Raw genomic sequence first — 17,378 nt, 5'->3', positions numbered from 1 at the left:
TATCACAACCTAACACAGGACTGTAGACTAACTCAACAGTCGGTAATTACTGACAACCTTTCTTTGTATTCACTTTCTTGTATTAGTCACACAAGTAACTTCTCGACAAACAAAATGTTACTTGCAGACTACTATTGAGTAATGACGCCATAGGTACTGCTTAAAAAAACAAATTTTTAATTTCCTCGCCAAATATTTAATGAATTCCTTTGGAATAGTAATAATAATAATAATCTTCATGTTCTTCTGTTTCGTTTCAGCTATTATTTTATATAATTTGATATTATATAGATTTAAAAAAAAAAAAAAAAAAAATATATATTCTTTTTCACCTTGTTCACATCCTCCTTAATGACCATTTCCTAGGACCACAACATTAGCTAAAACTTTTATAATATAGTAAACAAAAAATTCTCAAAATGAATATTTTACTATAAAATGAAACAATCATCTAAATTCTTACATCAAATTGGATTCGGACTTCTCAAAACATAATTTCAATAAAGAGCGCCACCATGGAATTTCAACAGGTTTGCTAGTATTCAATACTCCAATTGTTCATCACATGATATAGATAGAAAGAGTTGAAGAAAGATGTTAGTTGCTGAAGTTTCTTTAATGAGGAGACATTTGTAAAGTGCATATAGATAGGAGCACTTGTACACCCCAGCCCATAGGAGGATGATGCGGACAGAATTCATTGCTTTCTACAAGCAATAATGATTAAGAATAACATCAAAATTAAGTTATACTCAGTCGTGAAAGAAAGGAAGGAGAAAAAAAAGAGAGACTAGGGGGGAGGATGAGAGAAAAGGGGGGATGAGAGAGAAAGAGAAAGGAAGGATGAAAAAGAGAAAGAGAAAGGAAGAAAGGCAACATGACTTGAGCATTGAATAATGCTTTCCAGAAATACACCAATCTCATACATATAAGACAAAAAAAAAACTAAACAAAAATAAATTTGTTTTAATAAATTTTCATTCAAAAAGAATAAAATTTTAGTTTTCAATTTTTTTTGATAAGAGAACAAAATTCGATTTCAAAAATTTAATTTAGGTAAATAAAAAATAATTAATTCAATCATTAACTTATACCATATTGCAAAACAATTTTTCAAAAAGAAAAATGGTCACATGATTTTTGTTTATTTTATTTAATAGTAATAAAAATACTAAACTATAACCAAAATCTAAATTTAATTTATCATATATGTGTTTGTCATATATATCTGTACATGATCCACAAAGAGCTGTATCACGGCTTTTCAGTCAGTATGTCTAGATGAGCAAGTTCTTCAAAATGAGATTCGCAAACCAATTCTTTTTTACTCCTACACTATGATACTCGCTATATGCTTATATAATATGTGACTATCCACAGTTACATCTTTCCCCTGTCATCAACATAGCTAGATTTAGCGAGATTCAAAACTAGGTCCACAGTGACTGAAACTAAGGTTTTCAAAAAATGTGATCATCTCAAACTTTGTCATTCAAATAACTTCAAATTTCAAACAGGTTTCTAGGTTTAATGTTTGATATGTTTATCTTTGCAAAAAAAGACTTTAGCATCAGTTTGTGAGCGAGTTCTCTAAAAGTCACCAAAGGCATCAAGATTTGAACCTGGTACAAAAAATTCAAAAAGAAAGACTGTGCAGAGCAAAAGGATCTGGAAAAGCAATTAAAAAAGTGGTTGACATTAAAAGTCGGTCGAGTTGGTTCGCTTAAAAAACTTGCAAAATCCAAAGAAGTCCATAAGCTGACCCATCCTCTCAAACCTCTATAACAAATGCTGGTTCTTATCCAGAATTATCACTGTATTAAAAAAAATAAATAAAATCTGTATGATGTAACAAAACAAAAGCATTATATTCCAAAAATCACAAATTCCAAAAGTAACAACTAGTTTTACTTTTAAATAAGAAAATCAAAGTTTATGAGTATCATAGACGTGACGGTCCCACTCACCATTTTGCAAAAAAAAAAAAAAAAAAAAAGGGGGGGGAGGAGATAACTCGACAATTCATACTAGATTTATGTTGTAATGCATAAAATTTTCATTAACCGCTTAAAAATGATTTTCTTTATAAAAATAAAACCACTTGATCAATTTGTGAATTTTGGCATATGATATTTTCGTTTTGTTATGAGTATGTATATCATACAGTTTTCTACATTTTTTTGCCTTTTTAATACACGGGAATTCTGGACAAGAACACAAAATGTCTTTCTGGGCTTTACTTTTCCTGATAGCTAGAAAATTGCCTCTAGGGTACCAGTTTTCAAGGTCTCTTGCAAAAAGATTGTCATGCAGAATTATTGCATAAGTCCTTCCATTTTTCACTAAAATCTTTGAATTATTAATTAATGAAGTGAAAGTTTACCAATACAAAAATGCTAAACTTTGCTATGGCCAACACCATGGATTTAGATAATTTTGGTAGCCGTAAATCAAAACAACATCACATTAATGTGGGTGTGCCCCACAGCTCGATACTTGAACCTTTATTTTGGAACTTCATAAACAATCTCCTTCATGCAATCACATCTGAGTTGGGTATAATTGCTGTTGACATCACGTTTTATTCTCTATATGTGGGCAAATCAAAACATACAGATTTTAGACGATGCTGTAGTAGGATTGCCAAAAATAAATTGTCACATTCAGTGCTACAATACAAGACAAAATTCCTTGCCTTGAACTATTATAAGAAAACTTTGCAACCACTAATCGCAATGGCTCTCTTTCCCCGCGAGTTCAACATTCAAACTTCTTAACATTCACACAAGCAATATAAATCAGAATAAATACATACAAAATACTGTCAAGTCTGCTCCATTTACAAGGGCTAAAAAAAATTCTCACGCCTGCCAATATCTTAAAATCACCATTCGGCCATGCATCAAGTATATGCCGACATTTCTCGGCTGGTGCACCAATCAATACCCTCTCTCCCTCTTGGACAGGATGCAAAAAATCTCTAATAAGTCTTGCATTGTTTGCTAAATTCCAGACCCTGTCACATCACTGCATTGTTTTACAAGTATTTCCATGGAATGTGCTCTCATGAACTTCCTGCACTTGTATCCAACCCACACAACAAAAATATCTCTTACCCATCCAACAGTAAATCTAACCCTTTCATTGTAGAAATTCACAGATGCCAGAAAATTTTCTACTTTAATAGTTTCATTCTCTGAGCTGCTTGTCTTTGGAATTCCCTCCTTGCTTCCCGTTTCCCTGCCCATACCAAAAAGTAGAAATTTAAATGTAATGTGAACAACCAGTGTTGTCCAATTCCCCGCTTAGGCTGTCTTCCAATAAATCTAGCTCCTATCATTGCAGTGGCAATGTTTTGTTTGGGATAAATAAGTGTATACATAAAAAAGTTTTAAAATAAAGTTTAAAATTTGCAAAATTGTTCATGGAATCAATATTCCTTTGATTTTCAATAAATTTTATGTTGTTCAATATAATTATATTTTCAGTTGATTGTGTCGTTTCCATAATGCCATTTTTTTTTTTCTTTTAAACAGCTTACATATGTATATCTTCATATAAAATTGTGTATATCTTTGCACTAATATATTTGTACGTATAGGATTCACTCCTAAACTAAATAACCAATCATTATGAATTTTGGAAAAAAAAAAAAAAAGCTGTTGGGTATCAGGAGTCCAAATGTAGGCTATATTTATTTTTATGCAAAGAGGGTAAAAAAAAATTTAAAAAAATGAGGTGAAAACTGAAAATTCCAATACCTCCGAATTTTAGGAAATTTTGACATCAATTAATAAATATCCCCAAATTTCTGGAGGGTTTTCTGAGTATTTTAAAAGGGTTTTAGTGGACATTTTATAGCCACAAATTCTCATTTGAAATTCCAAATATTTCAGATTTGCATTGAATTTCATCCATAGCCATTCAATTTTTTTCTTAAGCCCCCTTCAGCTTAAGCATTAGATTTAAGACATTTTCTAGAATCAAAATCATGAAATGGATTTAGATCAAAATAATGATTCTATTCTTCACAGGAAGACATAAAAATAATACAAAACTTCTGTTGAAGAAATTGATTTTACCCATCCTGGGACAGGTATTATTTTATGTATGATTATCTACTTTTAAAGCATTTACAAGAATACAATTTTATTTGTTGCTCTTGAAACCAAACTTTATGGATTATTTGATACAGAAACAATCACTTCAAGATGGATGGTTAGTTTATTATAGGGGTAAGTGGAGGCCCAGACCATTCCTTAATATTACTATTTACAAGTAATTAAATGTCATAAACTGATCAGGATTTGAAGTAAATAATAATACATAACCTGGATAAGTGACTATAACGTCACCCTCCACCTTAATTTCCAAATTTTTTTTTAAAACATTTCAAAAATTTCTTTCATTTGGAATATGGTATAATTTAAAGAATGACATTTTTTTTCAATAAATTTCCACGGATATTTTTTAAATTTTTAAAAGAAAAAATTTTTAAATGTTTTTTTTTTTCCTATCTTTGCTCTCCATTTCAGTTTATATTCGTCAAATGAGACGAAAGCAAATTAAAAAAAAAAAAAAAAAAAAAAAAAAAATTTTTTTTTAAAAACTAAGTCCGTCAGCTTTTTGCTTGTTCGTTAGCTTTCAGTAAATTTTTGTGCAAAGTGGTCACTTTGTCCAAACAAACTTTAGCCTTTTTAACGGCAAAATTGTCCTTGTATTTCTTGGCCAGTTCCATGGCCTTCATGCAAGCATCGTGAGCTTCGGTCAATTGCTGGCGAGCAAGGTAAATTGCCCCCAGGTTACAATAGAGGGCTGGTAGCTCCTCGGCATCAATATCTGTGCCAACCTTCACAGCTTTCAAAAGCAAATCCTCGGCCACTTTATAGTCTTTCTGAAAAATATTGGCTACCGCTAAATTGATCATAATCACGAGGGTCTGACGATGGTTCTCACCTAAGCATTTGAGGGCAATCTGGTAGGAGTCCAGCAGCATTTTTGCTGCCTTCTCATAGTTGCCCAAGTGAAGCAGATATCGACCATAACTATCCAATGACATACCAAGGAGAGCCTCGGTGTCTTTGTCGTATTCTGTTTCTTCACTCTTTTTCTTTTGGGCATCAACACAAAATTCAAATCCGACTACAGCTTCTTCTGATCGGTTCTGTATTGCGTAGATATTTGCAAGTTTTAAAGAAATCTCAATGATCACATTGCCGGTGTGCTCCATTCCGGCTTGAACGCAACCCTTGATCGTCTCTTTATAGAGTCTCTCAGCCTTATTGAATTCCCGCTGGCTGAAGGCTAAGTTTGCCAGGCAATCAAAGATGTATGTCCGAGACTGAAGGAGATCGTCGTCAGTGATTTCCTTTGATTGATGCCTCGTTTTGATCAAGTTGAGAGCTTCATGATAGAATTTTTCACTTTTCAACACATCACCATCCTTCTGGGCTTTCCTGGCTTCATACACCAACCTTTTCAGTCGATCCTCAGCAACATCCTTCTCCTTATTCTGCCAAAAATCGAAGAGACTCAAAGACATGAGAAATGCTCCACCTGCTTGCCAACCACGAGAATATCTGAAAAATTTCAAGAAAAAAAAAACAAAAAATTATTTTCGATAGTCAAATTAAAAAACTAAATATAAGAGAAAAAATAAATATAACTACCTATGTTTTATTATAGAAAAGGCAGTATTATGTATGTGTGTATATCTAACTAAAAGTTTAAGAAAAAAAACAAACTACAAGACAAATACCCACAAAGTATTTTTTTTTGATTGGCATTGCCCTGAATGAATAATATTGAAAATTAAAAAATTATTCATATTTTGACCATAAATTGTGCAGATTCCATCGCGGGATAGGGTCTGTTTTCTAGCCATTAAATAAAGGGAAGTAACTGACTATATATATCGCTAGATTCAGCCACTCTGATGAGTCGTAGTAGACAAAACACGTGTCAGTGGACCTTCTTTAATCAGAGGTTTTCACTTTTTGATACTTGTCTGAAGCATTCTAATACAAAACCTATCTAAGAACACTCCCAGACACGACTGAGACAATTTTTATTTTTGTTCCTTTTCTCCACATTAAAAAACGCCCCTGGTGTTTAACTGTCTTGTGGGGAGGCATTGTACATAGGAACAAGTGTATTTATGCCAGTAATGTAAAAATCTAGCGTTCTGATGACGAAGTCACTGAAGGCGTTTTTGATATCACCTAGGTTTTTGAAGCATTTCTCATGCAGAAAGTTGTCGAGATGCTTGAAAATGTGATAGTCGATAGGTGAGAGGTCTGGAGAGTATGGCAGAGGAGACAGTCTGTAGCTAAATTCATTTAACTTCTGTAGGGTCGATTTAGCAATGTGCAGTCGGGCATTGTCGTGGAGAAGAATTGGGCATTTTCTGTTGAATGTTACTGTCAAAGTTTCCGAGGCACTTCATTCATTTGTTGATAATATTTCACTGCTGTAATGGTTTTACCTGCATTCAAAAAAACTATAATGAATGAGACCAGTCGCAGACCACCAAACAGTCAGCATGACCTTCTTTTGGTGCAACTCTGGCTTTGGAAAGTGTCATGGAGCTTTGTTGGCATCTAACCACCGAGACGAGTGTCACCAGTTGTCGTAAAGAACCCATTTTTCATCACAAGTCACAACCCAGTTGAGAAACGGGTCATTCTTGTTGCGTAAAAGGGAAGAGGATACTTCATAATGACATTTCTTTTGGTTGTCATTTAATTTGTGAGGCACCTATTTATACACGTTCTTTTGCCTTTCCAATCCCTTTCAAGTGGTTGGAAATCATTGTATACGCTACATCTAATTCAGAAGTAAGTTCTTTAACAGTTGTGCGTGGATTGGCTTCCGCTAAAGCTCTTAATTGACAACAAACGAACTGAAAACAAAATAATAAAAAGCAAATGTCAACAAAAAAATCTCAAGTGACAAAAACTTCCTCATTGCCCAAATAGAGGAACTACAAAAAACATTAACGAAAATAGGATACCCTTCACAAATACATAAAGGTATAGAACTAGCAAAAAACAAATTAACTCTGAAAAATGAAACAAAGAACAGATCTTAGTACATGTCTCTACATATAACGAAAACAATCCAGAACTATTCACAGAGGTAAGAAACGTAGACCTACTTCAACAAAAACAAATGAGCTGAAAGCACATTTTAACCTCATCCAAATTCAACCAATACACACAAATAAGGAATCATAAAATGCAATAAACAATGATGTGAGACTTGTGATATTGTGACACCACGTGTCCCCCACTTGACAACTCGCTGACCATAAACGTATGCCATGGATTTTTTCTCTTTCATCTTCTCTCATTTTGGTTCTAGCCATGTCATTGCCTCTTATGCATTAGTGGCTGCTGAGAGAGCATACAGGTTAACAAGAATAACAAAGTCTTTCAATCTGGTCCAAGCCACAATCTGCCTCTAACTGTGTTAAAGCTGCAACTGTCATCCATAAAACATTCTTACTATCATTAACTCAGTCACTCCCAAATGTGCTCGCAAACTAAGTTTAAATATATTTACATCCATTGTTCACTCGTTTTATCATTGCTACACCTTAATTAGAACATTACCTTAGTTCTCTTTTGTCTTTTTTGTTAAGGAATAAATTCTGATTCATTGTCTACTGATAAACCCTATTTCCTATTTCTTTTGTTATTCGATAAACCTACTTCATTTTCTTTTGTTATATTTCCTTTTCTTTTTCTTTCCTACTTCCTAACACTTGTGGAGGGCATCAATAGTATAGAGGAGAAACTCATGTTAAAAAGAATCCAACATAAACACTCGAAATAAAAAAAATAAAAAATGCACCTCTAAAAATGTGGCCTACATACAAAAATGCATAACATGCAACAAATCTTATATGTGCAATCAAAGCACTCAACAGTCACTTTACATAAAAGCAACATAAAAATCTCAAAAACAGAATTTTATTCATTTCATAATATATTCGCACGTGTAGAAAAGATAGATCTAAGATCATGCAAATCTATCAAATTCAAGATTATTCCTACTTTCTTACACAAGAAAAAAAACTTTATAACTAAATTCACACTAGTATCAAACATACATACCACAGAGAATACACACATATATATATGTATATATATATATATATATGTATGTATATATATATATATATACATACATACATATTTCTGAAACTTAAATCGAGTGCATGTGTAAACAAAACCATATACACATACATGCATATACTCGTCCATATACATGAACTAGAATAGATACACTGACCGAAAGACATACATATAAGGTTCAAAAGAGAGTCGCAAATCTGATAGGCCCTGAACTGGCATCTAAGCTTCAGCCTCTGTCCCATCGACGAAATGTTGCATCCCTCTGCCTGTTCTACAAGTATTTTAGTGGTGAATGCTCTGATGAACTGCAATCACTTGTGCCCCCACGACGCGAGCACCCTCGACAAACCCGACAGGCTACTAGATCCCACCCCCACACTGTAGAGGTCCCTAGATGTAAAAGATCTTTTTACTCCAATAGTTTCTTCCCCAGAACCGCAAGACTCTGGAATTCCATTCCAGGTCCCTGCTTCCCCAACAGTACTGACGTGCAGAAGTTCAAGTGTAACGTGAACCGACACCTTGCTGCCCAAATCCCTACATAGTACCCCAGTAGTTGTTGCCCCTGATAGTAGCCCCCTACACCAAAGTGGCAATTTGCCTTGTTTGGGGTGAAAATGTAATAAAAAAAAAAAAAAAAAAAAAAAAAGATCATGCAAAAATAAACCTTCATAAATTATAATCACTATTCTGAACTTATTCTAACATTGAATTCTATACCAAAACACTGACCAAATAATTCACATGCTTCAATTAACTCAAATGGCACGCTCCAAGACGTACTAATGAGGACAGAGAGGAAAAGACAGCAATCTTTTAGCAAGATTGAACCCACATTTTCTTCAAAACATATTTGAAGAGAAAAAACATACTTGAAACAGAAATTTAAATACAAACTTTAAAATAAAAAATGTAAAATATTTTTTTTTAATTAATGTTGGTAGCTCCACTATACATGCAGGTCATGGCTAAGAAAATAAGTTTTTAAACTTGTTTTCAAATTACTTTTAACCTTAAATTGTCTTTCATCACGCACAAACGTTGACAAATGATAAGAAAGTGACTGTTTAACCTAGTTTCAACGGCCTTTTTCGAACATTTACCAGTTAATGGTTTCAAGGTTCGTCACAACTGAGGACTAAGGGTAAAAAAAATGCCCTTGTGGTGTGCATCTCAAATAACCTCTGACAGCTCCGGGCCTTCTTGTGTAGTTTAGCTACTAAGCCCAGCAAAACCGTTTATACTGAAAGAAGGGGCAAAGGCGGTTCACTGGCACCTTAAAACCAGTCACTTCGGGCAGGCAGGGCTCGTTAACTTTGGATGGTAGCTTGCCTAGAAGAAGGTAACTGATTTAAAACCCTCGTTAAGGTTAAGAGAGTAAACCCAGACAGAAAATCTGGAGACAGAGTCCCTAAGGTGGACTGACTTTATATTGTCATCACCAGCAATTCCTGCGGCGCCGTTAGACCCAAGCTGTATCAATTCTGTTATAGAGATCAGAGACAATGCAATGGAGTTTCATTCTATATCAATAAACAAACCTTATTTGTTATCTTCGTTAGTAGAGTGTACAAGAGAGAAACAGGTTAGTAGGTTGAAGTGTTCTTGTATAGAGATAGAATTAATATACTGCTGGCTTGTTGAGGAGAGACCAGCTCAGTCCACACGTGTTTATAGCTCGTAGTCGCCGGGATGAAGGCAACCAGTTACAGGAGAAAGAAAGGGTCAAGGTATTCAGTGTTTTCACGTGTTGTCATGGGTGTGTGTCGGTGTATGTACTTTAGCATGATAAAGAATGTTCGTTTGGGGACCACACGTGTAAACAAATGGGAGTTTGAAAAGAGCCATTGTTAGCTTGTAGTACTCACGTTCAGCTTGAGGCAAAAGCCCCAGGCTAATGTCTTCTGCCAGCTGAAGCCAGTGAAAGAGAGGGTTTGTGATTTCGTCTTTTATGTACTCGGTCACATGATTGAGAGCTGGCTTGAAATTGGATAAGCCAGGAGGAAATGGATTTCAAATCTCGAATCGTGAGAATTAGTTCCTGCCTATGATTGTAGCGAGTGTCGGCTGTTTTACTTTGGATCCTTTGGCTTCACAGAGAAAGTGAGATTGCTACACAGGCAACAGATATTCTCTCATATCACCTGCCCAGACTATGTAGCTTCACTTCTACACCATCATCTCCCAAGACAGATGGTTGCCAACAAAACCAATTAATACTTTTATAATCTGTGATTACTGGAGTACACTACTCCCTCGAAAGATTTCAGTTAAGTTTTCCCCAAAAGAAACAATCATCCAGAGATTTACTTAAAAAAGAAAAAAAAAAAGTAAAGAAAATAAAAAGAAAACAAAAGATAGAAAAAAAAAAAAAAGAAAAAAAAAAATGTAAAGAAAATAAAAAGAAAACAAAAGATAGAAAAAAAAAAGGGAAAAGGGAGAGGATAAATATTTTAGAAAGTGGTGGAGAATTCTTTAGGAAATATCAACTTCATCTTACATAGCCAACTACTTCCTTCCACACGCCAACAGACACACATCCTTGTAAAAACTTCTTTAATGCATAATCTGACAATTTTGCAACTAATAGATAATTTATTTTAATACTAAGGAGTCACTATTTACCGAGGCCAAAAACAACTCGAGGATAACGGTTAATAAGATTGTTAGTTGAATGAGAGAATTGAAAAGGACAAGTTTTGATTAATTAGGATGACAGTTAAACAAGCATTTATTGACATTGGACTTGAAGACCAGACTGTTGGTTTTTTTAAATAAGACGAACAACAAAGTTTAATTATTTAAACAATAGAAGTTCAACAGAACAATATACTCTTTTTTTTTTTGTTTTTTTTTTTTAACGGAGGTTGTTTTAAAAAAAACATCTGAAGAAATAAGAATGTTTATACCTTCAAGTATCAACATAAAATTTGTTGTATATTTAGAATTACACTTATTAAAAAAAATACAGAAAAACTTTATGTATATAATCGTCATAGAAAATAATGTCATATTCCCAAAATCACATCAGTTTGGCTAGTAACTTTTCTATTTATTTAGTTATTTATATTTAGTTGTCAAAGGCCAACTAAAGATAAATTTGTCCATAGAGCCTTGCCATAGCCACCTGCATTAAGTCAATAACAGCAGTCGAAAGGTGACCAAATAAAATTAAACTTTGGTTATTGAAACAAAGTGCAAAAATGTTTTTATTGACATTGCGTTTTACTTTACTGATATATTTACATTTTATGACATTGAAGGTTTTGTAAATTGTCGCTTTTTATTTCTATTTTATTCTAATCACTTTATTTATTGCTGTTATTTCTTATTAATTATTGTTTTTGTAATTTTCGTGATTTGGTATATGAAATTCAAAGAACTGTTTGAATTTTATGGAAAAAGGATAGATATAGCATATTAGTGTTTTTGAAATTTTTTAAAAATTGTATTTTTACCCCAAACAATGCAGAGTACCACTTTGATGTAGTGGGCTACTATCTAGAACATAAATTGAGGGAAACTATGTAAGGAGTATAGCAGCAAAATGACTCTATATAACACTTGAATTTCTGCATGTCAGTACAGTGGGGGGGGGGGAGGAACAGGAACCCGCAAGTGAATTCCAAAGTCTAGCAGTTCTGGGAAGAAATTATTAGAGTAGAACGCTTTTTAGCATCCGGGGAGCTCTACTGTGTAGGGGTGGGATTTTGCTGCTTCTCGGGGTTGTCAGGGGTATTTACATCGGAGGGGGGGGTACAAGGGCTTGTAGTTCGTTGGAGAATCTACCATTAAAATACTTGTAAAAAAAGCAGAGAGATGTAACATTTCATCAATGGGACAGAGGCTGAAGTTCAGGACCAATTAGGTTAGCATGTGTGTGAAACGAAAATAATAAACAAAAATGTACAAAAAATCACAATGCAACAATGTACAATCCAGGTTGTCCTTACATCTAAACAATATTATATAAACGCGGGTGTACCTCAGGGGTCGATCCTTGAACCTTTATTATTCCTAATATTGATAAATGACCTCCCTGATAAAATTGTTTCCAAGATGGGTATATTTGCTGATGACACTACGCTCTATAACATACGAGGGGAGAACGAATGAACACATATTTAAGGAAATGGCAGAAATACTAAAAGGAAGACCTCCCATCTTTAGTGGAATGGGGACAAAAATGGATGGTCACATTCAATACTGCCAAGACTAAGCTCATTTCCTTCAATAATTACAAGAAACCTTCTCAACCACCAATAGCTATGGCTAAAGATACATTACTCCAAAATACTTCTTTCAAAATCCTCGGCTTAATGTTCATAGGGAACATGAGTTCGAGAGTATTGCCAAGACTGCTGCAAAGAAGGTGGGCTCTTTCTACTGTGCTAGAAAGTGACTTACGCCTAAAGTATTCTGTACCTCTATAAGGCCGCCATTCACCTATGTATGGAGTATTGCTGTCACATTTTGGCTGGTACATATGGTATTGGTTTCTCTCTCCTGGACAGGGTTCAAAACAGAGTCGCCAACCTGATAGGTCCTCAACTGTCATCTAGGCTTCAACCTCTGTCCCACTGACAAAATGTTACATCCCTCTGCCTACTTTAGAAGTATTTTAATGGTAGATGCTCTGACGAACTACAAGCCCTTGTACCCCTCCTTGACAAGCAGCAAAGTCCCACCCCTACACAGTAGAGATCCCGGGGTGTAAGAAAGCCTTCTACTCTAATAGTTTCTTCCCTAGAACTGCTAGATTCTGGAATTCTCTTCCAGGTTCCTGCTTCCCCAACTGTACTAACACGTGAGGTTCAAGTGTAATGTGAACATGCTGCTCAACTCCTTCTATAGTATCCCTGCAACTGATGTCCCCTATAAAGTGACATAGTAACTTGTTTGAGGTGAAAATTTAATAATTTTTTTTAAATATCTTCTTTTTTTTTTTTTAATCCAAATGTGCACTAATTTTATTTCACTTTTGTTTCTTTTACGGCATATCAACCTTTTGGTGAATTATTGTATTGTATATACAATTAGTTGAATACAAGTCACTATTTTAGTATTATCAACATTAATTTTATTTTTGGAGCCCACTTCGACATCATTTTAAAATAAAATTTATTTTGTACTATTAGGATTATTATTCTCATCTTTTCACACCGTTTTGGCCAATGTAACCTTCGATTTCTTTCAGATGTAGCTTTCCAAAAATCGAATTCGAAAACATGAACAGAATTTTTAACGTTGGCTCATGGTAGAAAGGTTAATATCGTTGGTTAATAGTTAAAAAAAAAAAAATATATATATATATATATATATATAAATGTGTTTCAAATATTATCTCTACTACTTTTCTTTTAATGATTTGGAATTCATTCCATTTGCACTTTCTTCCAAGGAACTCTGCCTTTTGGATGATTTTGGACCATTTGGAATTTACCCAGTGGATTGAAATTTTAAATTCGACCGTCTTGGATTTTACCATTTTTGGATTTTTACCCTTCACCGGACTATCCATTCGTGTGAAATCTTTTTATTATTTTTCTTTTGCCTCCTGTTCACCTTACCTCACCCTTTTTTTAACCAAGTAAGATCTTTGACTTACTTGTAGTTTCATTAAATACTTTTATATGCAAAATCCGATCCTGCATTTTGCTAATTCCTGCCCTCTGATAAGAAGGAGAGTATTTCTTTGAAACTCCGCGGATTAAGGACTATCCACTTATCTTGTGCTTCCTTTTTTAAAATTAAATATGTTTTTAACTCTTTTTCAAGATGTCTTTTAACATATTTTATTAATCATTTGTTCATATTATATATATATATATATATATATATATATATATATATATATATTACTGGCGATAATAAGTAAGAATTAGATAAAAATTAACACTTCCTACAGGAAGGAGAAGAATCCATTCTCATGGACAAAAAGAATGATAAATTGGGTAGACGCGTAAATACGCAAAATTTTAGGTCGAATGTCTAAAACATCACTATTTGTTGATGCGTGATTATTAACAATGTAAATTAATTCAAAAGGAAACACAATTTGGGAAATTAGTCAAAAAGCAATTTATCTTTTCATTTGTGACCTATTTGTATTAATAATATTTTTAAATAGCATTTTAATTTTTATGATTATTGGCTATCAGTAAAGTAATAAGAGGTTTTTTACTGACAGGAAGTTAAATGCCGGTTAATGACGAGAATTGTGTGTGTGTGTGTGTGTGTGTGTTTGTTTTACGGACCGTGCTATTTTGTAGATAAGTTTTCAAGTTTAATTCAATTTTTGTAGTATGTTTTGTTTATTAAATTGTTAGGTGAAAGTACAGCAAAGGATGCAGCCTGAACGAGCTTTCCCCTTTCGGACCTGAACAAGCTGCCCCCCCCCCCCGCTGTAAAATTAATTCTTTTTCAGGTTTTCTTTTTCTTTCTTTTTTTTTTTTTGCGGATTTTCGTCGATAACAGATTTAACTTTCATATAAGCAGGAAAATGTTTTGTTTTTTTTTAAGTTTATTCAATAACTTTTAACGTGGGGATCACTTTTTAATTATAGCGTTCTATTAAATTGATACGCCACTTTGCGGTCATTCAGCACACCACAGCTCTCTTTATTAAGGTGTCACGTGTTCGCTGTGGTGTAAAATGAAATTGTAATATGTAAAATTTATAAGGAAGAACGAAAAGAAATTGTAATAATTCAAATTGAAATAATTTATTTAAAAAGTGGGAAATCAATTTAATAGAACGTTATAATTGAAAAGTGGTCCCCCACGTCATTAAATAAACTTTTTAAACATTTTTCCTGCTAATATGAAAGTTAAGTCGGATATCGATGATAATCCGCAGAAAAAAATAAAACATAAAAAAGAATGAATTTTACGGAAAGGGGGCAAGCTCGTTCAGGTTCGCCCAGAATGTTTTAAAACCCCTACTTCGCCATGTTAAAAATTGGTTTATAAATCATAACATTTTTGCTTCAGCACGGTCCATATTCTGCATAAGTATCAATAAAATAACAACATGCCCTTCATAGACCCAAAAGATGTCAATAAAAAATATATCTGAAGGTACGGTGCGGTGCGTGCACTTTACAGAATTCGAGTTATCGTCCTTGGTTCGTGAGAATAGACTTTTGCCGTGGCTACCGGTGGCCGTGCATTTGCCCAATTGTACCCACATGGATTAAATAAAGTTTGAAATTCGTACAGGTTTCCGTTTACGATAAAACGGTTCCGAGTTCGAAAGGATGTATTTGAAAGGGATCGGGGTCACATTGGCCGAAACATTGTAGGTGACTGTTAAAATATAGTCGACAAATTTATTTTTAAATATATCGTTTTAAACAAAAACAATATTACATACTTGTCATGTCCGACATGACTCATGTCGAAAATAGTAATATATCCAAAAATTACGAAAAAAAAAAGAAAAAAAAGTATCGCTATAGGAAATAAATATTATAACTATTTACAATGCCTCCCCACGGGACAGAGTTAGATTCCAGGGTAGTTTTTTAACGCGGAGAAAAGGTACAAAAAAAAAAAAAAAAAAATTGTCTCAGTCGTGAAGGACTACTGCGCCTCCACCGAAAGAGAACAAGAAATGGAAGTGCAACATCTGAACAGATACTACACTTTCATCTTGGCCAAAAGGCCAATCATAATCTAAAGTATTCGTTTCGGAGTTATCCCCAGCCCCCACACGTAGACTGTCTACTCTATAACGTCTAAGAAAAATGCAATTTTACCCAGTTTTCCGTAAAAATTATTTGTAACAATAAATAACTTTCTACTCAATGAATTTCCGTAACTTTTGGATATATTATTATTTTCGGCATGACAATTAAGTATGTAATTTTGCTTAAAAATACAGTTTTAAAAAATCGATCTGTCGATTGTGAATATAATAGCTAAGATGAGAACGATAGTCCGAATAACCCAAATTATTAATCCTCATCTAAAAAAATTAAAAAAACAAACGTTTTTATTTATTTATTTATTTATTTTGTTTGTTTGTTTTTGCTTTGGATCGTTCAGCATTTGTTTGGGGGCAAAAAAAAAATGAAAGAAAATAAAAATGAAAGAAAGAGAAAGGATGATTTAAGACACGATATTAAAAAAAAAAAATGACACGATTTAAAAAGAAAAAAAACTTTTTATGCCAACACGCTTCATTTTTGTATCTAAATTTTAGATTTCTCTACAAAAAAGATTCCGAAAATGAGGGTTAATTTATTAAAAAGAATAAAAGAAAGAAATCTCACCTGAAATGGCTGGATTTATTATACAATACCGGCAAATGTGGGTTTTTGAATGACGACGTCGAAACATTATTCGATGTGATTATTCTTCGACTTAGAAAATGTCCCGTAGGAAAACGTCCGTTCCTGGCGAAATAAGATTTCCACAAATAAGCCACGTTTCTCATCATCTTTTGGAATTTGAAAAGAAAGCCACAATGTCTCCTCCTCCTCGGACACCGGGGAGCAGACCTGTCTATGTCTTCTCCGTTTTCTTTAACTTCGCATTATTTCCACATTCGTATTGCAATTATCTGCCCTTGGTTTTGCTCCTTTCTTTTCTGGCTAATTTTATTACTTATCTAATTTAATTATTTTTCATATCTCTTTCGTCATCCCTTATTTAAATAAATAACCTTGTGTCAATTTAAAAGACTACATTGTAATTTTTTTTTTTTTTTGCATTTCTTTTGTTAATTTTATTAATATTTGAATTTTAAGACGAGAGTTATCTCCCCCTGTCGGTGACCTCGGTCAAAATGCCCGATGACCTTCTCCTTCATAAGGTCAAAAGTTACCCAACACGCTCCCTTACCCCTTAAATGAAACCGGTGAATTAAGTCAGTCGTTCCCCCCTCTCCCCGGATTTTCTTTGTTTAATTTACATTAAAAAACAAGAACAGAGAAAAACATTTTCGAAGAACTCCTTTTGTTTTTTTTTGCTTTAGGATAAAACAGAAAAAAAAAAAAAAATCGGCGCTTCTACACTAATGAAACGAAATTTCAGAAATTGGATACTGATTTTCACATTAAAACAATGGTATCTACGAGTTCCTCATAGTTTTAAGAAGATTATATCCCAAAATTGCGAAAATCGATAGGTAGAAAATTATTTATTAAAGAAAATAAAAATAGAATTTGATGAAAACGGTTGTACGACACAGGAGAGTTCAAAAGGGGGGTAATTTTCCTTTTCGATTTAAACGAG

The 17,378-nt window shown here is 33.6% G+C and overlaps 1 protein-coding gene across 1 annotated transcript; it reads right to left on the bottom strand.

The window, feature by feature from the left end:
- Positions 1 to 4,492: 4,492 nt before the first annotated feature.
- On the bottom strand, positions 4,493 to 16,714 carry LOC145248068 (tetratricopeptide repeat protein 19, mitochondrial-like). The gene is made up of 2 exons (XM_080109841.1): positions 16,415 to 16,714; positions 4,493 to 5,579 (listed from the first exon to the last, which is right to left on the bottom strand). The coding sequence occupies exons 1-2, from the start codon at positions 16,579 to 16,581 to the stop codon at positions 4,619 to 4,621; spliced, it is 1,128 nt and encodes a 375-aa protein (XP_079965967.1). The 5' UTR covers positions 16,582 to 16,714; the 3' UTR covers positions 4,493 to 4,618.
- Between the last annotated feature and the right edge of the window lie 664 nt (positions 16,715 to 17,378).

This window comes from Euprymna scolopes, chromosome 26 (assembly GCF_053919585.1).
Source record: "Euprymna scolopes isolate OS-2025 chromosome 26, ASM5391958v1, whole genome shotgun sequence".
In the NCBI taxonomy this organism is placed as follows: Eukaryota; Metazoa; Mollusca; class Cephalopoda; order Sepiida; family Sepiolidae; genus Euprymna; species Euprymna scolopes.
The sequence above is the reverse complement of the archived record's forward strand: the minus strand, read 5'-3'. Positions and strand labels throughout refer to the sequence as shown.

Bases quoted from the DNA above. Each gene is read 5' to 3' on its own strand.
- LOC145248068 (XM_080109841.1), bottom strand. From the start codon at position 16,581: ATGATGAGAAACGTGGCTTATTTGTGGAAATCTTATTTCGCCAGGAAC. The intron at 5,580-16,414 runs GTGAGATTTCTT...GAAATTTTTCAG, and splicing joins AATAAATCCAGCCATTTCAG to ATATTCTCGTGGTTGGCAAG.